Raw genomic sequence first — 25,890 nt, forward strand, 5'->3', positions numbered from 1 at the left:
CCATGGTTTGTAAAAAATCATCTTTCTCTATCGTTCGACAGACACAGCTCCATCTAGCCAGAAACTATATGGTTATGCTCCTCCTATCAGGAATAGGCACTAGGAAAAAAGCTTAACCACACCTATGGGGGCTGTTCCTGCAGCCATAACCACACACACTCTGCTATCATCAAGCAGTTTGTTTCTGCCTAGTTTAAGGAATAGGACATAGCTTCCTGCTGGGACTTCGGTCTTAGCTATTATGGGAAAGTTTGTTAATTTTGTTATTTTTTGTTTTCACTAATTAGTTCCTGAGGACCAAGTTCCAGAGGAACTAAAAGCAACAGCCGGCTGAGGTTTCACACTGGATAATCTAGATCCTTAAGGTCTCCCAGCCTGGCCTGCGAGCATGAGCAGGTTATAATCCAAAACTAGGCCTAGCCACGACAGTGCCCAGCGGGACGAGCCTGTGAGTGGACTGTCTCTCTGGGATGCACATGACCTGGAACACCCTGAGCCGCAGCTTTCCCTTGGCTGACAGCACCCTCATCCTGGATGGAAGGTGATCTGTTTCGGAATGGCGCCCACCTGGTACTGTGGTATGGTGAGTAAATCCCCCCCCCCCCCCCCAAAAAAAAATCCCTGGTGGTCTCGGGGCGGATGTGGGCCCTTTCCTGGAATAGTCGGACCTTAGGGGCTCCCTTGGTTCCCCTGGCACCTTGGAGGACTAGTCCTGTGTACCCCTTGGCATTCACCTACCTTTAGCAGGTTTTTACCTTGGGGGAGGGGGGGAGTGGGGGCGATAATACCTCGGACGTTGTGGCGCTTATTTGAGGGGGGTGACTTGTCCTCTGTGGGTCCCTGGTCAGGGACCTTACGATGCCTATTGTTCTGGGCCCCCTTTTGGGGGTCCTGGAGACTGCATGCCACGCAGTGGGGGCCACCATTTTTCTGTGGATCATGATTTTTATATTCCCATTAGATTATATGGGCAGCCATTTTCTATGATTCCCCATTGAGAATGCATGAGCGGCCATTTTCCTGAGGTCCATAGGCTGGACAGACATGCGGCATGGCTTTTTAAATATGGAGGGTGAGTTTTCTCTTCCTCTTCTTGTACAGTCAGTGTCAGTTTCGTTTTTGCACAGATCGTGCTGGAAGTGTCCTCTGTGGTCTGGTAACATTTTCCTGGGGTTCCCTGTGGGTTTTTATTCATTCACTCTGCTATTATCCTGTAATAACCAGGGTTTGTGAGCCCGCACTGTGGGACCGTGTTTTTGGCGGTCTTAAAGAGACCCTGCCCAAATATTTTAAAAAGTGTAACACAGAGTCCCAGAAAAATATTTCACCTACTGGGAGCGATTGCGAGGCCTTCTGGTTCTCAGTCTCAGCCAGAGATTGCAGCTTTTTTGCAAAATCTGATGTCTAAGGTAGATTTTGTCATTGCTAGTGCTGCCAACCGGAAACGGTCTTCAGACTCTGAGATAGACATGGCTGCCGCAGACCACCCTGAGGGGTCGGTGTCATCGCATTCTGACGGTGAAGAAGACCTGTCCTCATCAGCCGCCATGAGGGAATGCGCTTTGGTGGAAGCTCTGATAGTTTCAGTTTGGGAAACGTTAAAATTGGCTGATGAACCCACAGCGCCGGGTACGCAGGTATCTTTTGGCTCCCGCAAATCCCGTAAACCGGGCAAGGTGTTCCCTTGTCCAGAATTGTTTCATACTATTGCGGACGAACAATAGCGGAGCATTAAGCATATGTTAGGGGTGCCTAAGCGTTTTGCATGCTTTACCCCTTTGCGGAGGCAGTGTCCACTAGGTGGACTGTACCACCAAAAGTGGATCCCCTGGTGTCCAAGTTGAATAAAGCGACTCTGGTACCGGAGGAAGAGTCTCCATCTTTTGCGGACCCCGTGGATAGACGGGTGGAAGCCTTGTCCTGCCATTTATACGTGGTAGCAGGTCACATATTAAAGACTACCTTTGTGAATGTTTTGGTTACGCAGACTTCTATGGAATGGGTGAAGTTACTTAAAAGTAACTTGGAAGCTGAACGGCTCCCCCCTGCAGTGTTGGAACTACTGGACCAGTTGGCTCAAGCCCTGGTGTTCATGTGTGATACGTCCCTGGATTCAGCCCCGTTGGTGGCCAGGGTGTCGGCAGTGGGGATTGCTATTAGGCGCATGATGTGGCTAAAAATCTGGTCGGCCAACCAGGCTTCTCAAAAGGCTTGGACTGATCTTCCCTTCTTAGGGGAGAGGCTGTTTGGATCCCCTCTGGATGAGTTGGATCCTCTCTGGATGACTAAATCATTCAGGTCTTCTGGGGGTTCCAAGACGCCATGGTCAGGGAAAGCAAAGACCGGCCAGTGTGGACCTACAGACAAGTCCTCATCTGCATGAAGGGGCGCCCTCACCCGATTCTGGGGTGGGGGGGACGTCTGTTTCTTTCTGGAACCCTGGACCTCCTTGATTCAGGACAAATGGGTTCATAAACTCATCCGATCTGGGTACAAGATCGAATTCCGGTCTCGCCCGTCAGACAGGTTCTTCCTGTCCAATCTTCGACTGTCCCCAGTCCAGTTAAGGGACTTGAAAGGGGCAGTACACGATTTGCTGTCGCAAGGAGTAATTGTACTGGTTCCTTTTCAGGAATGTTTTCAAGGGTTTTATTCAAACCTCTTCACCTTGCCCAGGAAGGAAGGCAAGGTGCATCCCATCCTGGATCTCAAGGCCCTGAACTGCTTCATGTGGGTACAGAAGTTTCGGATAGAATCCATCCGCACAGTAGTGGCATCACTACACCAGGGAGACTTATTAGCCTCTATTAGCCTCCATAGATATCAAGGATGCATATCTACACATCCCTATTTACGCTGGACACCATCGGTTTCTTTGCTTTGCGGTCGCAGAGGAGCATTATCAATTTGTGGTGTTACCCTTTGGTCTTGCCTCAGCTCCCAGAGTGTTTACCAAGGTCTTAGCACCGGTACTGGCATTGCTGCGCCAGCGGGGGATTGCGGTACTGGGGTACCTAGACTGACTCTCCTTCAGTCTTGTTGGGGGATCTGATGGTCACTGTCAGAATTCTGCAGGATTTTGGTTGGAACGTCAATTTCAAGAAATCCGCGCTGGTACCTGTCTTGAGACTGAATTATCTGGGCTTCCTTGCGAATCCTGCTCTGACTCCTGCTGCTGTGGGGAGGTAAATCTCTTTCTTGTACCCCTCACAATCAGCCACAGATAAATGTCTCCTCTGCTGCCTCTTCCAGTAAGGTAGCGACTAGTAGAAGGACCCTGGTGCTGTCAGCATGTTCGCAAGGAAGTTTACTGTCTGGTAGTCTGGAGAATATCATCACTCCCCATCTGATCTGTGAAATACTTGCCTTTGGTAAGAGTTTTCATATACCACACATCGGGTGAAAAAGTGAAAGGTTGGGATCCCTTTTCTATCTATTACACTGGCTGGTGTCATCTTTTCAAGTGTTTGATTATGTCGAGTTGGTAAGGGCATTACCTCTCTCTTCTTCACACGTGGGTGCCAAGAGGGATTCTGTGTCTGTACATCCTCTTCTTCACCTTTTTCACTTTTAACCGGTTGCAGACTGCTCACAGTATATTTACTGCGGCAGTCAGCCCCGGCCAGGCAGAGTGACGTAGGTCTGCGTCGCTCGCCTGTCACTCCTTTTAGAGCCAATAGCGGGCGCGCCCGCCGAGGCGCGCGCCCGCCTCGGCTCGTTCACAAAGGAGCGTGGGCGTGTGACCGGCGGACCCGATGACCGCCGGTCACACTACGATCTCCGGTACAGCGGGAGAAAGACAGAGCGGCTTATGTAAACAAGCCGCCTGTCATTCTCCCCTGTGTAAAAATTAACATCAGACGGTTCTACTATGTAGAACCGTTGATCTTTGTTTTTACACTAGGAGACCTGTCCCACTACAGTTAGAATCACTCCCCTAGGACACACTTAACCCCTCCCTGTCCAATACAGTTAACCCCTTCCCTGCCAGTGTCATTTTTGCAGTAACAGTGCATATATATACCCCCAAAAGTGTCAAAAATGTCAAGTCAAGGGTCCGATCTGTCCGCCGCAATGTCGCAGTACCGCAAAAAAATCGCAGATCGCCGCCATTACTCGTTAAAAAAAAAAAAAAACCAAAAATTACAAAAATCTTTCCCTTTGTTAGTAAACGCAATAACTTTTGCGCAAACCAATCAAAATACGCTTTTTGCGATTTTTTTTTTTTTTTTTTTTTTTACCAAACATATGTAGCGTAAAACAATTTGGCCGAAAATGTTAAAAAATTTAGATTTTTACATTTTTTTGGGGGGGAATTTCATATAAAAAAAAGTGAAAAATATTGTTATTTTTGCAAAAATTATGCTGTTTTTTTGTTTATAGCGCATGATCAAAAAATCGCACAGGTGATCAAATACCACCAAAAGAAAGCTCTGTTTGTGGGAAAAAAAGGACGTGAAATTCGTTTAGGTACAGTGTCGCACGACCGCGCAAATTGTCCGTCAAAGTCACGCAGTAAAAAATCGCAAAAAACCCCCTGGTCAGGAAGGGGGTAAAATCTTCCGGGGCTTAAGTGGTTAAGAAGACCATAGCCTTCCTCATTTGGACTTTTTTCATTTGGACTGATTTGTTTCAATTGTTCACATCACATCCATCTTCACATTATGCACAATACATTATAATATTTGTATTATATATTAATTTATCAGGTACTTTTTACACAGTGTTTTCCTTTTTTCTTAAAGTACACATTGTTCATTATCTAGCGCACTCATTTATTGCACATCACATGTTTACTTTATCCATGTTAAAGTTTTGGTCGCTTTTGGAGACACCTTTTTTGTTTTCGCACCTTATTTTTCAACATGTATATTTCCAATGCCCGTTAGCTACGCATGCTTTGGCTCGTACCTTTTATACAGGGAGTGCGCCATATGGCTCCTCCGAAGAAGGTCCCCACTACCGCCATGGGATCTCTATTTGGTATTATCTGTTCTTCAAAAGCCTCCTTTTGAGAACATTCAGGAGATTTCTCTGCTTTTGTTGTCCCACAAGGTTGCCTTCTTGGTGGCTATCACTTCTGCCCGCAAAGTATCTGAACTGTTGGCGTTGTCCTGCCGCTCACCTTATCTAGTGATACACAGGAATAAAGTGGTACTTCGACCTAAATAGTCGTTTCTTCCTAAGTTTGTTTCTGATTTTCATCTGCATTAAGACATTGTGTTGCCTTCACGCTGCCCGAAGCCCAGACGTTCTAAAGAATTTGCGTTGCACTCTTTAGATGTGGTTCGGGCGATCAGGGTCTACTGAGTCTTTTTTAGAAAATCAGATGCTCTTTTTATCCTTACCGAAGGATCTCGTAAGGGATTGGCTGCGTCTGCGGCGACCATATTCAGATGGATCCGGCAGACGGTAGTTCAGGCTTATTCACTGAATGGTCAGGTTCCTCCTTTCCCGGTAAAAGCGCATTCTACGAGAGCGCTGAGTGCCTCTTGGGCTTTTCTCCATCAGGCGTCGATGCTGTAAGTTTGCAATACGGCAACTTGGTCGTCTGTGCATACATTAACAAAATTTTACAAAGTAGATGTGTTGGCATCTTTGGATGCTTCCTTTGGCCACTAGGTTTTGCAGGCTGCGGTTTAACCACTTCAATACCAGGCACTTTCACCCCCTTCCTGCCCAGGCCAATTTTCAGCTTTTAGCGCTGTTGCATTTTGAATGACAATTGCGCGCCGTCATGCAACACTGTACCTAAACCAAATTTATGTCATTTTTTTCCCACAAATAAAGCTTTATTTTGGTGGTATTTGATCACCGCAAGGTTTTTTCTTTTTGCTAAACAAATAAAAAAAGACCGAAAAGTTTGGAAAAAAAAAAAAGTTTCTTTGTTTGTTATACAATTTTGTAAATAAGTTTTTTCCTGCACTGATAGTTGGCACTGATAGGTAGCATTGATAGGCGGCACTGATGGGCACTGATAGGCGGCACTGGTGGGCAATAATGGGCAGCAATGATGGGCACTGGTGGGCAGCACTGATGGGGAGGGCACTGGTGGGCAGCACTGATGGGGAGGGCACTGGCTGGCAGAACTGATGGGGAGGGGACTGGCAGGCTCTCTGAGCCCTGATTGCCATCCCTGGTGGCCATGGTGGGCATCCCTGGGGTCATGGGTGGGCATCCCTTGTGGTTCTAGTGGCACCCTGATTACCAGTGCAGGCCCCCCCCCCCCCTGTCAGGAGAGCAGCAGATCGGCTCTCCTCTACTCGTGCCTGTCAGGCACGAACTAAGCAAAGCCGATCAAAGGCTCTTCCTGTGTACTATGTGACCAGCTGTGATTGGACACAGCTGGTCATATGGTAAAGAGCCTACATCAGTAGGCTCTTTACCGAGATCAGAGATACGGTGTGTCAGTGACACCGCCGTCATATGACGTCCGGTCAGGATAATGCAACCACCTTCCCGACGTCCATCGCCTATAGGGCAGGCGGGAAGTGGTTAAAGAGAATTTTTTTTTTTTTTGTTTCTCTTTGAGGGTGTATTCTGATTTCATGGTGAGTTCCAGTTGTTCCTGGTTGAGCTCCATGTTACCTGGTTGGCTAAATTTAGCCTTTGGGGAGTAACGTTTCCGTTTGCGTTGTCTTCCCACCCCTCATGAATATACTGTTTAGGGACATTCCTATATTCTCTGACTAGATGGAGCTGCATCTGTCGATGAATGATAGAGAAAACTGGATTTTTGTAAGAACTTACTGTAATCTCCTTTTCTCTGAAGTTCATCGACAGACGCAGTACCCGCCCCTCTACTTCTGAGTGAATGGGGTTTTTTTCTATTCTAAACACTGCTTGCAACTAAACTGCTTGATGATAGCAGGGTGTGTGTGGGGTTATGCCTGCAGGGGACAGTCCCCATAGGTATGGTTAAGCTTTTTTCCTGCCTAATGCCTATTCCTGATATGAGGAGCATAACCCTATAGTCTCTGACTAGATGGAGCTGCGTCTGTTGATGAACTTCAGAGAAAAGGATTTTACAGTAAGTTCTTACAAAAATCCAGTTATTACACTTTCTGTTCATTTTTATTGAAAATATGGTAGCAGTTCTGTGATGGGCAGATATGAATAACACATCTCTTTCCTATACTGTCATATTGGATACAGTGTGTGCTGCTTCGCTGTAAGCATGAAGCAGATAGCACCATGTGGAGCAGTGAGAAGTATATATTGATAGTGCACACAACATAGTAGATACATTTGTTCTGTCATTGGAAAAACTAAGAGTAAAAGTCAAATAAGCAGTTTCTGAAAAATAGCGACCGCAAATATGTGCTGTTGATCTTGCCTTAAACTGGCTATGCAGTTATTTTCATTCATCCAGCAGGCTGAATGAAAACAATTGTACAAATTTCTCCATCCTCACGAACTAGGTGGATGAGCGAATTCCTCTTCAAGCTCCCCCGCCAGGCTACTATTTTCTGACAGAGGCACCCGCACAGAATGCATTGGTCAGTGTCTACAGTCTACATAAAATATTTTCAACCTGTTCCTTCGACAGAAGTCTATTACACAATTTGCTTTTGACAAGTGGAGGATTCCCACACACTGATTTCGATCAGTGTATGGCAAGCTTTACTTGTCAGTTGCTTGCATGGATTTTACTTGCATGTCTTCTAAAAACAGCCACTTGATAACCTTATGTTATTGTCTCAGAAGGCATTTCTGCTGGATGCTGCCTTTGTGGTGTGAAGAATGTCTCTGTATTGTGTTCTTCTTGTAATGAGACCCTCTGTTCGGCATGTGATCAGCGAGTACACTCTCACCCCAACCGATCACATCACCTTCGCTCTCCTTATGGTATTTCCACTACTAACAGGTACTGGTCACTTTTTGGTTTTAGTTATTGTAAGGTTGGCAAAAGACCATCTTGCAGACTTAATGTTTTTTTTTTCTTTCAAGGCTTAAGGAAGAGGAATTTATTTCACACCTTTCCTCTCGCCCTCCATGGGAATGTATGACTTGCAGTACTTTAAACAGAGGGGGTTCAGTGCTGTGCATCACTTGTAAACGTCCTCGTGGCTGTAACAACATCATGTCCAGCATGTTACAAGAAACATCCTTACAGAAAGATATGTGGGAGTGCCAGGCATGTACCCTACAAAACCCCTCTTCTGCTGTGCTGTGTGCAGTTTGTGACCGGCCTCGACTAGCTCGGAAACCATCTAGAGAAAATCCTGAATCCACTGCGTCATCATCTAAAGATGGTACAGATGCTAGGGATCGCTACAAAACGTTGCCCCTTCCTCAAAAGACTAGCCTTTTGTTGACGGAGAAAGAAATACAGCAGTCATTTGCATTTGGTAACAAAATTGAGAATGTAGAAAGAGCTAACCAAACATCAACAATCTACGGTGCAGGAGATATTGGTGCTTTCCCAAAGGATAGCTTAGATAACACATACACATCTGCGAACTCCATCAGTGACCCTGTCCATTTTTTAAGAACCAGTCTGGCCAATGTTGCTGAATCCTCAAAAGGAAGCATTGAGCAAGGAATAAAAGTGAGAAAACTAGAGGTAATGTATGGGGAAGCTAGCACTCTGTTTATGTGCCATGATATGTTAACATTTTTTGACCATTGTTCTATGATCTTTAGGGCTGGGAATGCTCCCACTGCACCTTTTATAACAAACATAGTGGACGTGTCTGTGAGATGTGTGACCGCACAAGTGGAATGGCTAGTCCTGCCAGAGAGAAAAAGATACTGGACGCACACAGGCAATTATTAAACCAGGAGGAGATGAGGCAGAAGAAGCTAAAAGAAGATGGTATCAAATTAGTGGCCTTAATTAAGGTAATGGTAATTTGTCACTGTACTTTGCACGACTTGTTATTACAGATCTGTACTTAGGCACCAGCCATTTCACAATATGGTAAATCTATCACTGTACGACTCATGAGCTGTATGGATATACAGAAAATACAAGAAAAAAACTGTACTGTTTTTTTTTTTTTTTTTTTTTTTTTTTTTATGCATTCTTTATTTAAAGAAAAGGGTTTTAATTTTTATACCATGAAATTACAAACCAAAACAAGAACCACAAACCACCTCAAGAAAGACTATTGTTAACTACTAGGAAGAAATCTCATCCAACCATAAGGTATGGAGGAGGAGAAAACTGGGTTGGATTTTTCAGGTGCCAGAAAATCAATAAGAACTTTTTTATATATAAAAATACAAATTTTATTATTACATTTAAAATAACCCAAAAAGAAAAAAGAAAGACATATATTGCACATATATATTGTTAAAATCTATTTGTTTGCTGCATATACACTCACTTCAGGTAGAAAATATACTGATATCACGGAGTAGCAATCCCGACATGTTTCACTGGAACGGTTTCTTCAGGGGATTCTTTCTGAGCTACTTCAATGGTGAAATCAAAAAAGAGGATTCGCTTTCAATATAGTATCAAACATTAAGTTGGCTATAGCACGGATCAAAGGGCGCACACAGGATTAATAGGTCAACTAACCGAGGCTCAAGCAGCTCTCAGGAAAGCATTCTTGCTGAAATGCAGACACAGAATATCCAAACTTTGGATCAAAAGGTTTGGGCAGATATACAAAGTCTCTCTATTCCCCAAGTGTTAGATAAAACTGAGTATCTGTATGTATATTTATTTTTAGGACTCCAAAACAAACTGCAGCAGGGATATCCGTGTATGGGGGTGCTGTGTATATATATATGTGTTTTTGTGTGTGTGTGTATCTGTGTGTATGTATGTATGTATGTATGTATATATATATATATATATATACATACACACACACACACACACACACACACACACACACACACACACACACACACACACACACACAGGAAAACGCAAATATAAAATTAAGCTCTATCACTAAAGATATACATCTGAAGAGACAGACATGGCACACACAGATGGGTAAAATGTTCAACCTTTTAAAGTCCCAATGTAAAGGGGTGCAGAATCCTGATGGTGATCTCACCAGGGAATGCCTGTAATTTATACAAAAAGTGCATCAGAAAGATGTGCTTTGATGTGTTTTCGATTTTGGTTTGCATGTTCTGTGGGGCCAAAATCGCTTTGGAGTTGCACCAAGTAGCCTCAACTCGATAGAACACCTTTAGGACGATTTAGAGCAGAGACTGTGAACCGGGCCTTCTCGTCCAACATCTGTGCCTGACCTCACAAATGCGCTTCTGGAAGAATGGTCAAACATTCCCACAGACACACTCCTAAACCTTGTGGACAGCCTTCCCAGAAGAGTTGAAGCTGTTATAGTTGTAAAGGGTGGGGCAACTCCATATTAAACCCTAGGAACTAAGACTGGGATGCTATCAATTAAAGTTAATGTGCGTGTAAAGGCAGAATGTTGACAATATAGTGTGTGCTGTGTGTGTGTGTATATATATATATATATATATATGAAGGGCTCAAAATTTGAATTCCTGAGCTACTAGCCAGGCTTTAAGAGTTACTCGCCACCAGTTTCCCCACCCAACCCCTATCCTCAAATTCTGCCCCTAAATTATCTCACTGTTAAAAAGTTTTTTTCAGAATTAAGTGACAAAAATACATATTAAACAACAAAACTTTAACTTGTTTAAAACAGTATAAACATGATATGTAAACAACGACATTACTCATACCAAGTTTACACTTAAAAAGTCAATATGGCATGACAAAATATCATCCCCACTGGGATACAGTTAAAAAACAAGTTCTGCTATGTATGCCACAGAGAGATGTTAGAGACTGCAGACATACTACAAGAGACGGCCAGAGACTGCAGACTTACTACAAGAGACAATCAAAGAGTGCAGACTTACTACAAGAGATGGTCAGAGAGTGCAGACATACTACAAGAGACGGTCAGAGACTGCAGACTTACTACAAGAGACGATCAGAGAGTGCAGACATACTACAAGAGACGGTCAGATAGTGCAGACATACTACAAGAGACGGTCAGATAGTGCAGACAGAATACAAGAGATGGTGAGAGACTTCAGACAGAATACAAGAGATGGTGAGACTGCAAACAGAATACAGGAGATGGTCACTGACTGCCGACAAAATACAGGAGATGGTCAGAGACTTCAGACAGAATACAAGAGATGGTCAGAGACTTCAGACAGAATACAAGAGATGGTCAGAGACTTCAGACAGAATACAAGAGATGGTCAGAGACTGCAGACAGAATACAGGGGATGGTCAGAGACTGCAGACAGAATACAGGGGATGGTCAGAGACTGCAGACAGAATACAAGAGATGGTCAGAGAGTGCAGACAGAATACAGGGGATGCTCAGAGAGTTTAGACAGAATACAGGAGATGGTCAGAGACTGCAGACAGAATACAGGAGATGGTGAGAGACTGCAGACATAGTATAAGAGATGGTCAGAGACTGCACACATACGGTAGTACAGGAGATGGTCAGAGGCTGTGGACAGAATATAAGACAGTAAATGGTTAACAAGTCTGATATTTTTTTCCCAACTATATATATTGCGATATTTTTTGCGGCGGATCATCTTTGTCGCGTAGGGAACTGGGTGGGAAGTATCACAGCAGGTTAAGAAGACAGTGTGGTGGAAGGCAGAGAAGTCGGGACTCACAGTGAGTAGAAGAACACAGCCTTATATCCGTGGGGGGGCAGAGAGGGACGCAGCATCTTTTGATTTGGGGGAGAGGGGGGTAAAAGAATATGTATTGGGGGGTGCTTTGGAAGGGGAGAGGACCCCCCCCCCCTCCACCAGCAGAAGTACTCTCTCCTCCCAAAGCACCCCCCAATACATATCCTCTTGCGCCCCCCCCTAATCACTCCATCATGTGTGCTACTTGCCCTTCCTGGTTACTGTGCCCTCCCCCTCCACTGTATCTATAACCATACACAGACCTCAGATCATCAGTGTGGCTCTGGCAGTGAAATCTCCCTCCTCCCGGGTTCCTTCTCCTGTCTGTTTACATCCGAACTTGTGCAGGGGGAGGGGGATGCTCAGTAAGATGTGTGGGATGCCAGTGTGGAGAGAGGTGTCTGCTGTTACAGGAGGATGATAGCTGCGAGTAGACACCGGGCTGCCCCCTCCCTTTAGCAGCGCTGTGTGTGATAGTACACGCTTCTCTGCCTTTTACACACACTGCCTTCTATCGCATGTTCCGGGGATGTGGCTATCGCCCAGGCTCACCACACAATGTCGATGTGAACATCGACTATCGTTCAGCCCTAACGCAGACCACCCTGAGGGGTCGGTGTCTTCACATTCTGACGGTGAAGAGGATCTGCCATCCTCGGCTGTCGCTCGAAAATGCGCCTTGGTGGAAAATTTGATAGATTCTGTGCGGGAGACTCTTAAAATGGCTGATGAACCCACAGCGTCAGGTATGCAGGTGTCTTTTGACTCCTGTAAATATCGCAAATCAGGTAAAGTATTCCCTTGTCCTGACTTGTTTCACTCTATTGTGGATGAACAATGGTGACGCATTAAGCACATGCTGGTGGTGCCTAAGCATTTTGCACGCCTTTATCTTTTTGCGGAGACGGTGGATACCAGGTGGGCTGTACCACCGAAGGTGGATTCCCCGGTGGCCAGGTTGAATAAAGCGACTCTGGTGCCGGTTGAAGAGTCGCCAACCTTTTCGGATTCCGTGGATAGACGGGTGGAAACCTTATCCTGCCATTTACATGTGGTGACGGGGCACATGTTAAAAGCTAACTTTGTGAACGTTCTCATAGCACAGACTGCTACTGAATGGGTGAAGTTGCTGAAGAGTAACTTGAAAACGACACAGCTTCCCCCTGTGGTTCTGAAACTGTTCCAGACCCTGGCGTTCGTGTGATACGTCCCTGGACTTGGCCTTATTGGTGGACAGGAGGTCCGCAGTGGGGGTTGCTGTTAGACGCCTGATATGGCTGAAATGCTGGTCGGCTGACCAGGCTTCTAAAAAAGCTGTTGCTGGTCTCCCTTTTAGGGGGGAGAAGCTATTTGGAGCCTCTCTGGACACGACTTGCGGTCGCAAGGGGTGATTGTGTCGATGGTTCCAGCTTCGGAATGCTTTCAGAGGTGTTATTCAAACCTGTTCACTGTTCCTGGAAAAGAAGGCAAGGTGCGCCCCATCCTAGATCTCAAAGCCCTGAACTGCTTTATGCGGGTACAGAGGTTTCGGATGGAGTCCATCCATACGGCAGTGGACATCCCCAGCGGTTTCTTCGCTTTGCGGTAGCGGAGCAGCATTATCAATTTGTGGCGTTACCCTTTGGTCTCGCCTCCACTCCCAAGGTGCCGGGGGGGGGGGATTACGGTACTGGGATACCTGGACGATCTCCTGTTGAGAGAGGTCTCTCATTCGGTTCTGTTGGAGAATCTGGAGATCACTGTCCGAGCTCTACAAGAGTTCGGCTGGAACATCAACTTCAAAAACTCTGCATTGACTCCAGTTCTGAGACTGGAGTACTTAGGCCCGACTCTGGATTCAGCCTTGGCAATTGCTTTCCTCCCCTCTGACAAACTTTGTCTAAGTCATTGGACGACTCGCCTACGCAATTGTCAGGTTCGGGTTCAATCAGACAACGCCACGGCTGTGGCTTACATCAATCACCAGGGGGGTACCAGGAGTGTCCTGGCAGCCAGGGAGGTGGCCAAAATTCTGACTTGGGCAGAAAGATTTGTTCCAACCCTCCCTGCTGCACATATCCCAGGTGTGGAAAACTGGCAGGCGGATTACCTGAGTTGTCAGGTGTTGGATCAAGGGGAGTGGTCCCTACACCCAGAGGTGTTTCACCTACTGTGTGCTCGGTGGTGGACCCCCGAGATCGATCTGTTTGCCTCCCGCCTCAACAAGAAGGTGCAGAATTTCAAAGCCAGGTCTCAAGATCTTCTGGCTAATGCCACAGATGCCCTGGTGGCTCCTTGGGGTCAGTATCAGCTGATTTATGCATTTCCCCCGTTTAAACTTCTGCTGCGCCTTCTGCGCAGGATAGAGGTGGAAAACATTCCGATCATTCTGGTGGCTCCAGACTGGCCTCTTCCATGTTGGTACACAGACCTCATAAGATTGGCCACCGATACCCCATTGGAGGCTTCCTCTCAGGGAATATCTGTTGTTTCAGGGTCCGATCTTCCATCCTGCTCTACAGTCACTGGCTTTAACAGCATGGCCGTTTGAAAGTTAGGTGTCGCGAAATAGGGGTCTCTCTGAGTCTGTAATCCCCACTCTCTCTTGAAGGCTAGAAAGTCGACTTCTTGAAAGATCTATCATCGCACGTGGAAATCGTACATTTCATGGTGCGAATCGCTGAAAGTGCACCCTCGCTTGTCTTTTTATCGCCAGGTTTTTGGCTTTTCTACAGAAAGAGGTTGAACAGCGGTTGGCCTTGGGTATTATGAAAGGCCAAGTTTTGGCTTTGGCTATCTATTTTCAATGCCCATTAGCCACGCACGCCTTTATCCGGACATTCATTCAAGGTGTGCACCATTTTGTGCCTCCATGGCGATCCCCGTTACAGCCATGGGATCTCAATTTTGTGCTGTCTGTTCTTCAAAAGCCCCCTTTTGAGAAAATTCGGGAGATTTGCCTGCTTGCTTTCTCAGAAGGTTGCCTTTCTTGGGGCAATCACTTCTGCCCACAGATTATCTGAATTGGCGGCATTGTCTTGCCACTCACCTTATCTGGTGGTTCACAGAGATAAGGTGGTACTTAGACCTAATCAGTCGTTCCTTCCTAAGGTGGTTTCTGATTTTCATCTAAATTAAGACATTGTACTGCCTTCCCTTTGTCCTAAACCTCAGTATCCTAAGGAGTATGCTTTTAAATTCTTTGGATGTGGTCTGGGCTATCAGGGTTTACTTAGAGACAACAAACAAAAAAACACACTGACCTGAATCAGTGAATTAGCGCTCACTGTATCAATAGGATGGGGGAGACCACACTATAGGTGGAATTGAGAACATAAGTGGTGAAGACAACTGTAAGGGAAGCATGAGCATAGAATAAAGATTCAATGAAACATCATTGGAACAGGGGGAACGTGTATAAAAACCTCATCCAAGGGTCATAAGTCTTCCGTCAGTGTTGTCCAAAGTAGCAACAAGTCCTTTTGCTATAAAAGTCACAAACTCCAAAGGGGGGCTGGAATGTGGTATTCAGACTGGAAGCTCCTCGAGAGGTAGGGAATCCCTCCAGGTATGTAATACAAAGGAAAACAAGGGCGCAAGGTCACAGGGGTGAATGTAAAACAAGACAATTTTATTGTATCAACTACATGTAAATAAAACAAGATCAGCATATGTGATGTCCAAAGGGGGTCTCCACAGTGAAGCCAGATGGTAAGTTGCGGGCTGTGAGGTCCAGATGACGGTTATGTGTTGAAGGAGCTCACGCCCCAGGCTCTGAGCTGAAGCCTGCAAATAGCAAAGGCTCCCTGGTTGGGCAGCCTCGCTAGCGCCGCTGATATCCGGAACCGGAACTGACCGGGAACCGGAACTGGAAGTGACACTATCGTGACCTGTCGGCTCCTCCACGGAGACCGACAGGGATCAGAATGCTAAACAAAACGTGGAGGGCGGGCTGCAATGTCGTTTCGGAGGACCTCCTCCTTCATCAGGCAGACCCGCCCCTCCACCAACATTGCACTTAAATAGGGAACATAACAAAGGGACTAATTAAATGATATGATAGGTATGTGTTGGAAAGTGACAGACCAGCAAGGGGGGGAAAATAAGTAAAGCGGGACCCTCATTGTGGACTATTAGAAGGCACCATAGACCAAAAGGCAGGATCAGGGCACCTACTAATTAAAACGAAAATGATGTATTTAAAAAATGGAGATGGGAATGGGGAAATGTTATTATATTAAACCACCATTAAGGGGGGAACCCCCCACCTATGCATCACTAATCTAAAAGCTTCTCATGGCATATTGTAAGACCTGACACAGTGGTGGTACATAGGCAAGCGGCTCTCCTGTTCATTTCCCTGAAGATTGCGGGAGCCCGACATCGATCGAGCCTGCTCCTCCTGCCGTCTGACTCCCACTGTGTCTAATCGCAACGGGAGCGTGGCTCAAAACGCATGCGCATAATCACGTAGCTCTACGTGATTATGCACAGCCGAGCCGCCCTGCCGCAATAAATCTGCATGGGGTGGTCGGCAAATGGTTGACTGCCATTTTAACCTGTGTGTGTCTGTACCAAGGCCAAACACTCCAGTATGTGTGTATGTATATATGTGATAATTGGAGAGGTATATGGCGCCACTCACTAGGATTAAAACAAAATAAAAATATAATGTAAATGATCCTCTGTATCACATAGACCATGGGTGAATAATAGAAAATTAGTAGAACTGATCAAGTGAGCCAATATATGTGAAGTTGAGGTGGTCATTATATAACGCAACAAAGTGCAGCAAAGATAAATAAATATAAATAATCATATATATTACATCAATCATAAATAGTAAATCAATAGTAGAAAATTCATAAAGTGCTGGTGACTAAAAATAATATGCATAAAGGTGAAGTGATGAATATAAAAAATGGATGCTATATTAAAGTTACCAAGTACAGCAGTTATTGAATAAATATATAACTAAATGTGTGTTATAATAACTATAGTTATATATTTTTTTATTAATTTTTTTGACTTGCAAGGTTGCGTTAGCTGTCATCAAATGCAAGTTAAAGGTCTTCTTTTTAAAAATGCTATAAAATTACCAGATAATTCACAATGAAGCAATACTGGTATTGCTACACTGTAACTCTTCTTACCACTGCAGATATTCTAGGAATGTAATTTTGCACTAGAACAGAAAGATCTGCTACTGTGTAAATCAAGTTCCGGCTGTCAAAATGACACCTGGATATTTCCAGTAAATTTGCCCAGAGAGCTGCAGGAAAGGAGGGCCTGGACATACTCCTTACGCCCAAAATATTTAGAGGGATTTTTTTGCATGTTTAGCACGCTCATAACAGTTTCCTTTCATTTTTTTCCTGCAACTAACAGGAAGGAGAGGCACATGGTGTGTCCCCTGAAGAGGTGTACAGCGCTCTCCAATACTCTGGAACAGAGGTGCCCCTAGGGTGGCTGCAGACAGAACTTCCCTATGTACTGGAACGGGTGATTGAAGCTGCCCAGAAAGCAGCACCTGACCTGGGGGCTTTTACAGCAGAAGAGGCTCGTACCGCATGGGTGGCTAGTGGAGGTGACATGGAGGATGCTGTGAACTTATCTATTATACAACGGAGGAGTAAGGTATAATGATTAAGACATATATGCTCTTTGATCTCTCATTTAGACTGACCGGCATCTATCTTCTTCCGAATGTCCAGCCTTAGTAGCACTGCTACTTTGTTCTCAAACTGTACTGACAAAAACTGTATGCTGTAATTTTTTTGTATTGTTTCACTGGCTGAATGTTGCAGCCATTTTCATTTTTAAACGCATTCTTGCATCAAAATAGCATTAAATAATTGTTAGACAAGATAATTCTAGTGGTATTATCTAGGGCAAATCTGCTTTAATTAGTGTCCTGCACTAATTCATTTGCATGTGAAGAAAATGGGCAACTATTTACGCCCCTCAAGGACTGGTGTTGCGTACCGCTGGTCTGTTTTTTTTTTTTGTTCATTTAGAAAAGTCTGTTTGTTTAGAAAAAGTGGTATGTCCTATTTAAATGTCAAACAATATTGAGGTTAGAATATCTGCCTACCATGGCCGCATCCCTAAATAATTAAAAAAAAAAGGTTTTCCCCCAGCCACAAGCTGTCACAGCCGGGTGCCCCCACCAGAGATGTCTGCACCATGGGGAGAAGACGGGGAGAACAGAGGCTCCCCCCGGGCAGCATCGATGGACCGTGGGACAGGTGAGTATGTGTTTATTAAAAGTCAGCAGCTACACTTTTTAAAGCTGCTGACTTTTAATAAACACAAAAACGGCTGGAACTCTGCTTTAAAGGCTCAAAAAGTTGCAAATATATTAAAAAGAATAATTTTATTTTCAATAAAGTTTGCATAAAACACAGTAATGAATTGTATCAAAAAGTCTGATGCACAGAAAAAGTAGGGGTTACACATTACTTCATTGTAATTTTACACATAGAAATATTGGTATCTACCTATGAAGAATGCATAGACCTGGCGACACGTTTCGGAGTCTGCTCCTTCCTCAATGATAGTTTTGCAGTAAATGTAGATGTAGTCTACAAGATGGAAATTATGTCCTAGTCAAAAAAACCTGTATGCTTTTATATATACACAGGCATCTTCTAAAGCAAAAGAGTGGGTTCATATTTTTCTTCCATATTGGTGCCAGGTGGTCCCATTGTATGCCTCCCTGGCCCCCTCAGCAATTTTTTTGGGCCCCTCTAACCACCTTCCCCTGCCAGCATCTAGTGGGATTAGGATGTTCTTCCGATGAGATGGTATTGCAGAGTTCTTATTTGTTTCTATTGATCCTTTTGAACCTCAGTTTTTGGGACACTTTGTAAGTACCTCATATGAACCCACTCTTTCTATACAAGATGCCTGTGTATATACAAGCATACATGTTCTTTTGAATATGACATGATTTTCATCTCGTAGACTACATTTACGTTTTACTGCAGAACATCCCTAAGGAAGGAGCCAAGTGACTCTGATATGCGTTAGATAAGTCTATGCATTCTTCATATGTAGATACCAATTTTTCTCTGTGTAAAATTACAATGTGGGAATGTGTACCCCCTACTTTCTCTGTGCACCATACTTTTTGATAGAATTCATTACTGTGTTTTATACGAACTTTATTGAAAATAAAATAGTTTTTAAATGTGTATACTCTTTGAGCCTTTAAAGTCTTATTTAATTGTAGTATCCAAATTATAACATACATTTTTCAAACCTTGAGCCCTTGTTCACACTGCTGCGGCTTCAAAGTTGTGCAACTTTGAATCTGACATCCCTGCGCAACTTCATCATGGCTTGCATACAACTTCTTTAGCAGAAATCAATACAAGTCGTGTTGAAGTCGCACCAAAGTCGTGCAGGAATCTTTTTCTAAGTCAAAGTGACTGATTAGAAAGGTTCTATTGCCGTTATAGGGCGCAACTTGCCATGCGACTTTAAACTCTCAATTTGCATGACAAGTCGCAGCAGTGTAAACCGGGGCTTAGGGCCCTTTCACGCTGATACGTTTTTCCTGCGTTTTTACCTTGCAAAGATCCTATGGAACTTTCTACACCCCTGCGTTACGGGTGCGGTTCTTTTTGAAAAGTCCAGCATGTTGCATCTTCACACCAAAAATGCAGCTCCCCATTGAAATGAATGGAAATCGCGGTAAAACCACACTGCGTTTTGCATTATTGGTGCGTTTTTGAGTCACATGTCCATTTTTCACAGCTGCAGGCACCCCAAAAACACACCGGAAATGTATCTGACACACAGCTTTTGCTACAGAGCAGTGTGAAAAGGCTCTTAATTTAGTGCCCAGAACTGCTTTGCTCTGCTGATTACTGGATGCTACCAAAATGCTGCTGTCAATAGACATGCTATATCAGCCTGATGCATGGACTAGAGGGAAAAAATATAGGTGCTATGCTTCACACAGTCCAATTTTGTTCCAAATTTGATCTTATTTACTGTGGAATTAGTAAAGAAATAAGAGGGCACTTTTTACGATTTATTAATGGCGGAAGTAATTAGTGTTGTAAAGACTTCTAAAGAGAGGGGCAGTGGTTCATCAGTACATTGAGTCATATTTCAATTCAAAGGCCCCTGTCAAATTATACACAAAAATAAATGGTTCCTCCCACTGGCCATGAGAACATTCCTGATAGGGAACTGCAACACCCTATAACCATGCTGGTTCCCCCCATGTCTGATCATGAATTGTCAAAATATCAGCATCATGATGATGGTGGTAATACAGAATATACAAGGAGCACTGGCTCCACCCACACAGTGATGGAATGCAATACTCATTCAGGGCACAATCTTAGTTGTATATAATCAGTGGCACAAGCACCACTGATGTACACATTGTTTATATTTACATATTGGCCCTGCAGCAGCAAATTACTTTAGTGTTTACATGCATACATCCTTTAAATAAGGCCTTCTAACACAACTGTCTCCTATTATTTTTATATATATATTTATGTTTACATATTCAGCAAAATATTTCCACTACTATAAGCAGCTATGTGCATGGACCCATAGCCTAGTATACAATTGTCTACGAGTATTTTGTCACTTTCGGTTTCGCCAGTTGTAAGCAAACCATTACTGGTTTGAAAAAAGCATTGGTTCATACTGATCTTGGTGTGAGCCAAAGCTTTAAAGGGTAGAGGAGCAATCTGGGGTCAAATAAACCCCTCAGTAAAGAGGACCTGTCACTGCCTATTGCTGTCACAAGGATCGTTTGCATCTCTTGTGACAACAATAAAAGTTATAAAAAAAAAAAAAAAAATTAAAGGTACAGTGTAAAAACAATACAATAAACAGTAAGAGTTAAAGTAAAGTGTCCCCATCCCCCTTTGCACGCAAAGGCGAATGCACGCATTGGTACGTAAACAGCGATTATATCACACATTTAAGGTATCACCGCGAACGGCTGATCTTGAGCAATAAATCTAGCACCAGTGGTAATAGTAAACCAATGCGCTAACCAATAGGGGAGTGGATAACAGGTGAAAGAGACTGTGAAACAGAACATAATAGCAGCCAATTTTTGCAGTGTCACCACTTGCAATAATAGAATCTAAAGTGTATGTGTGTGTATGTATATGTGTATATGTATATATACACGTGAATCAGGTAATAAAGCTATTGTGCATAAGATCAATACATATTAGTAAATAAACACTATAATATATATATATATATATATATATACAATGCCTTGCGAAAGTATTCGGCCCCCTTGAACTTTGCGACCTTTTGCCACATTTCAGGCTTCAAACATAAAGATATAAAATTGTAATTTTTTGTGATGAATCAACAACAAGTGGGACACAATCATGAAGTGGAACGAAATTTATGGGATATTTCAAACTTTGTTAAATAAAAAACAGAAAAATTGGGCGGGCAAAATTATTCAGCCCCTTTACTTTCAGTGCAGCAAACTCTCTCCAGAAGTTCAGTGAGGATCTCTGAATGATCCAATGTTGACCTAAATGACTAATGATGATAAATAAAATCCACCTGTGTGTAATCAAATCTCTGTATAAATGCACCTGCACTGTGATAGTCTCAGAGGTCAGTTTAAAGCGCAGAGAGCATCATGAAGAACAAGGAACACACCAGGCAGGTCTTAGATACTGTTGTGGAGAAGTTTAAAGCTGGATTTGTATATAAAAAGATTTCCCAAGCTTTAAACATCCCAAGGAGCACTGTGCAAGCGATACTATTGAAATGGAAGGAGTATCAGACCACTGAAAATCTACGAAGACCTGGCCGTCCCTCTAAACTTTCAGCTCATACAAGGAGAAGACTGATCAGAGATGCAGCCAAGAGGCCCATGATCACTCTGGATGAACTGCAGAGATCTACAGCTGAGGTGGGAGACTCTGTCCATAGGACAACAATAAGTCGTATACTGCACAAATCTGGCCTTTATGGAAGAGTGGCAAGAAGAAAGCCATCTATTAAAGATATCCATATAAAGTGTCATTTAAAGTTTGCCACAAGCCACCTGGGAGACACACCAAACATGTGGAAGAAGGAACTCTGGTCAGATGAAACCAAAATCAAACTTTTTGGCAACAATGCAAAAAGTTATGTTTGGCGTAAAAGCAACACAGCTCATCACCCTGAACACACCATCCCCACTGTCAAACATGGTGGTAGCAGCATCATGGTTTGGGCCTGCTTTTCTTCAGCAGGGACAGGGAAGATGGGTAAAATTGATGGGAAGATGGATGGAGCCAAATACAGGACCATTTTGGAAGAAAACCTTATGGAGTCTGCAAAAGACCTGAGACTGGGACGGAGATTTGTCTTCCAACAAGACAATGCTCCAAAACATAAAGCAAAATCTACAATGGAATGGTTCAAAAATAAACATATCCGGGTGTTAGAATGGCCAAGTCAAAGTCCAGACCTGAATCCAATCGAGAATCTGTGGAAAGAACTGAAAACTGCTGTTCACAAATGCTCTCCATCCAACCTCACTGAGCTCGAGCTGTTTTGCAAGGAGGAATGGGCAAAAATTTCAGTCTCTCGATGTGCAAAACTGATAGAGACATACCCCAAGAGACTTACAGCTGTAATCACAGCAAAAGGTGGCGCTACAAAGTATTAACTTAAGGGGGCTGAATAATTTTGCACGCCTAATTTTTCAGTTTTTTTGTTACAGTTTGAAATATCCAATAAATTTCGTTCCACTTCATGATCGTGTCCCACTTGTTGTTGATTCTTCCCAAAAAATTACAGTTTTATACTTTGTTTGAAGCCTGAAATGTGGCAAAAGGTCACAAAGTTCAAGGGGGCCGAACACTTTCGCAAGGCACTGTGTGTATGTGTATATATATATATATATATATATATAATATATATGAAAGTGCAGGGAATAATAGTCAGTGGTAATCCAAAAAGGTGATGCAAATCAATCACACAGTTTAACCGTTGTGAACAATCCAAACACAGAATCCAACATTGAGTGCAGTGGCTGCTCACCTCAGCAGTAGGACTAGGTGTAAACAATTTTGGCTACGCCCCTGAGGCAGTCCTAGGGGGTATACCATCACTTCTTGCTGCTTCCGTTTTTCTGCCTAGTAAGGATCTGGAACCTGTGCTCCTTGCATTTTTCTCCTTTTTAAATGGAATTTCTTTTTCTCTTTGCTTTTTTCTGTTCCTGCGTGAACTACAATCAACCTGTTCCTGTGTGAACCCCTATTCTAAGAGGGTGCGGTGGACATCCTGCATTCTTTTTACTGTGGGGGGTCCCTGGGGGTTTTCTCTGTCTTCGGTGGCCATGTTTTTGGTTTCCCTGTGTAATTGATAGTGCCGGACATTTTTTTATAGTGGGGTGACGTGCAGCAGGGGCCTCTAGTGTCAATATTGGCGCTTCCTCTTCCCTTTGATCGCAGTGTGGCAGACACTCTCCAGTTTGGCACTCTCCAGCTCTGGGGTGGTGAGTCTCTGTGGGTATACAATCCTTCCTCTGCTATATACAGCGCCGCAGGTGCGCTGCTACTTGTGGTGCTCCAAGTAGTGTCGGGGGGGTTACTTTTGGGAGAAAAACCCCCCCCCCCCCCCAAAAAACGTTTTACCATTTTTGTGCACAGCCCTGCTCCATTTCAACTATGGAGCCTCTGGAACGCGTATCACCACCTGACCCACTCTTTGAAGCCGCGGGACCTTCTGGGTCTCAGTCTGCCCTGGCGACCATAACCTCAGCCCTGCAGTCACTTGTGTCAAAGGTTGATATGGCCCTGCAAAGGCGGCCTAGCAAGAAGCGCCCCCCACCTTCACCTGTATCCTCTGCCTCCTCAGAGTTTCAGGTGGATTTGGCTGCCGCGAGTCAGCCCACTGGGTCTGCGTCCACGCACCATGAGTGCTCTAGCAGTGGGGATGAATCCTCCTCCTCTGAAAAAGTGCTGGTGGAGGCATTGATTGTGTCAGTGTGGGAAACTTTAAAGTTGGAGGACTGACAAGATTTTCACTAGTCAGTGGGGTTCCCCAAAATGCATGGTTGGGATACCTAAGTGTTTGGCGAGGAGTCTCTCCTGAAGAATCTGATGGTTCCAACTTCGGTGGACTCTCAGGTTTCCAGGCTAGATAAGGCCACGCTTTTACCATTGGTGGATTCTCCATCCTTTAAGGCTCTGGTCCGTTACCTTTTCACCGTGGCAGGTTCAATGTTGAGGCCGGTGTTTGCTATCACCTTGGTTTCTCAGACCTTAACGGAATGGGCAAAAATTTTATGCCAGGATCTGGCAGGGGGTCAACACCCTCCTGAGCTGGCGGATCAGTTGATCCAGGAGCTACAGTACATCTGTGATGCATCTTGGATACAGCCCCCTTGGCTGGCAGGGTATCCGTGATGGCAGTGATACTTCGTCGCATGATTTGGTTGAATAAAAAACACAAAGAAAGGAGTCCCACAGGGATTTGGATGGACATGGCCGGCCAATAGGTGAAGAAAGTACTGGAGAGAGTATAGTAGAGTAAAAACAATAATTTATTAACAAACATTAAATCAGTACATATATCATCCAGAATATTAATTTTCTAAAAAAATAAATAGATATGTAAAATGCAATATCTGGTGTATATCTGTGACAGAATATTAATATTCTAAAAATAAATATAAGGTGCAATATCTGATGTGTGTCTGTGACGAGGAATAAATTATGGCAAATAACTTTATTCTAAAAAATGGTAAAAAAATATGTAGGTTAAATTTTAAAACCAATAATCATATATACCATCATAAGCCTTTTTATAAAGTGCTTGTGCCACAGAATATATTGTGCAATACAAATATATATAAGGTGCTGGAAAGTGCAATAAAGAACCGATACAGTGCTAGTGATTACTTTGTAAATTTCTAATGTAGAAACGTATGTAAATTTCTAATGTAGAAACGTATGTGAATAAAAACGCATATACAAAATGGTGAATAAATAAATAGAATTAAATATTTGTTTAGACAGAAAATGTCGTTGATGATCAAATAAGGTGCATTTCTATGGTGCTCAAAGGGTTAAAGCCGTGATCCAACAAAAAACAGTTCGTGCAAGGTAGTGGATGATATTGCTTGAATATCAGGTGCTCCAGTGCATAAAGATGATAATCTTTGCCTCTTACCGGATACAGGTGGGTCACACAGACCCCACAAGCCTGTGATCCCTTTATCCTTTGGTGGATCAAACCATAGGAACACCTCCTCTCCTCTTGGATATTGGTTAAATAACTCCACAAAGTAATTAGCTCCTTCTCCTCACTCCTCCAAATAATTACCTCTCATAGGTGTTTTAAAAGCCCATGTGCAGGGAGACAAATAGAAAGCCAAAAATAGTGTAATACTGCAACTTTATTAACAAATTAACATCTATTTAAAAAGTGTCTGCTTACTATTAGATGTGCCCACCTGGCACAGGGCAATAGGCATTGGTTGCTCTGGGTGGCTGGATGGGGACAGGATCTGCAGACTCCTGCTGTTCTCCCTCTGTGTTGCTCCCTGTAGCATGCAATCTGATCTGTATACCAGTGCCTACAGTTGGGAGGTGACTTCTTCCTCTTTACTTCCGGGTTTAGCAGAGACCATAATGCATTTCGCTATCTGCTGCCTGATGACGCTGTGATAGCAAAATGCATTGTGGTCTCTGCTAAACCCGGTGTTCCGTGAGAATAACCTACCCCGTGAGAAATGCCTACCCTCATCACTTCCTGTCAGGAACAGCTGAGCAGCGTAGCAGTGCGCATGCTCAAAGCCCCGGATACGTCATTGAACAGCTGAGGAATTGACAAGTGCGCATGCTCGGAGGGCAATTCTATTTTTCTCTTACGTCCTCCGACAGTCGCCGCCCTCTTCATATTCGTCACAATGGGGTATTAGACTTTGCTCCGAAGGAGTAGCTAGGCAACAGAATATGTTAATATAAAAGTTCTAACACATCCCACCCCCAGGGGGTGGTCCCCTCAGTCAACACCCTCCTACCTCCTGTATCCATACTCCAGTTTCAATGTCTAGTTTGTCAGGAGTGGCTGGCTCTCTCTGTGCTGGGGCTTTGTGCCCCAGACTCTTTCTTCTTTTTTGATTTTTTGTTTGAGTTTTCTCTCTTGCTTTACTTAGCTGTTATTTTTTCAGCGTTAGTTAGTTCTTCTGATGAAGAGGATTCGTGCGGGCTGGGTCTCAGGCTGATCCCCCTGGTTGCA

At 44.0% G+C, this 25,890-nt stretch overlaps 1 protein-coding gene across 3 annotated transcripts in view; it reads left to right on the top strand.

The window, feature by feature from the left end:
• RNF31 (ring finger protein 31) overlaps positions 1 to 25,890 on the top strand; it is a 129,373-nt gene that overhangs the window by 47,589 nt on the left and 55,894 nt on the right. The window contains exons 7-10 of one of the 3 annotated variants that reach the window (XM_082269225.1): positions 7,705 to 7,867; positions 7,951 to 8,551; positions 8,647 to 8,844; positions 17,035 to 17,283. In XM_082269225.1, the coding sequence (XP_082125351.1) occupies positions 7,705 to 7,867; positions 7,951 to 8,551; positions 8,647 to 8,844; positions 17,035 to 17,283 (1,211 nt within the window). Of the gene's footprint in view, positions 1 to 7,704; positions 7,868 to 7,950; positions 8,567 to 8,646; positions 8,845 to 17,034; positions 17,284 to 25,890 lie in introns of all 3 variants that reach the window. The other 2 variants (XM_082269223.1, XM_082269224.1) reach the window with 2 other exon arrangements.

This window comes from Pelophylax lessonae (genome assembly GCF_965119305.1).
Source record: "Pelophylax lessonae genome assembly, chromosome: 1".
Classification (NCBI taxonomy): domain Eukaryota; kingdom Metazoa; phylum Chordata; class Amphibia; order Anura; family Ranidae; genus Pelophylax; species Pelophylax lessonae.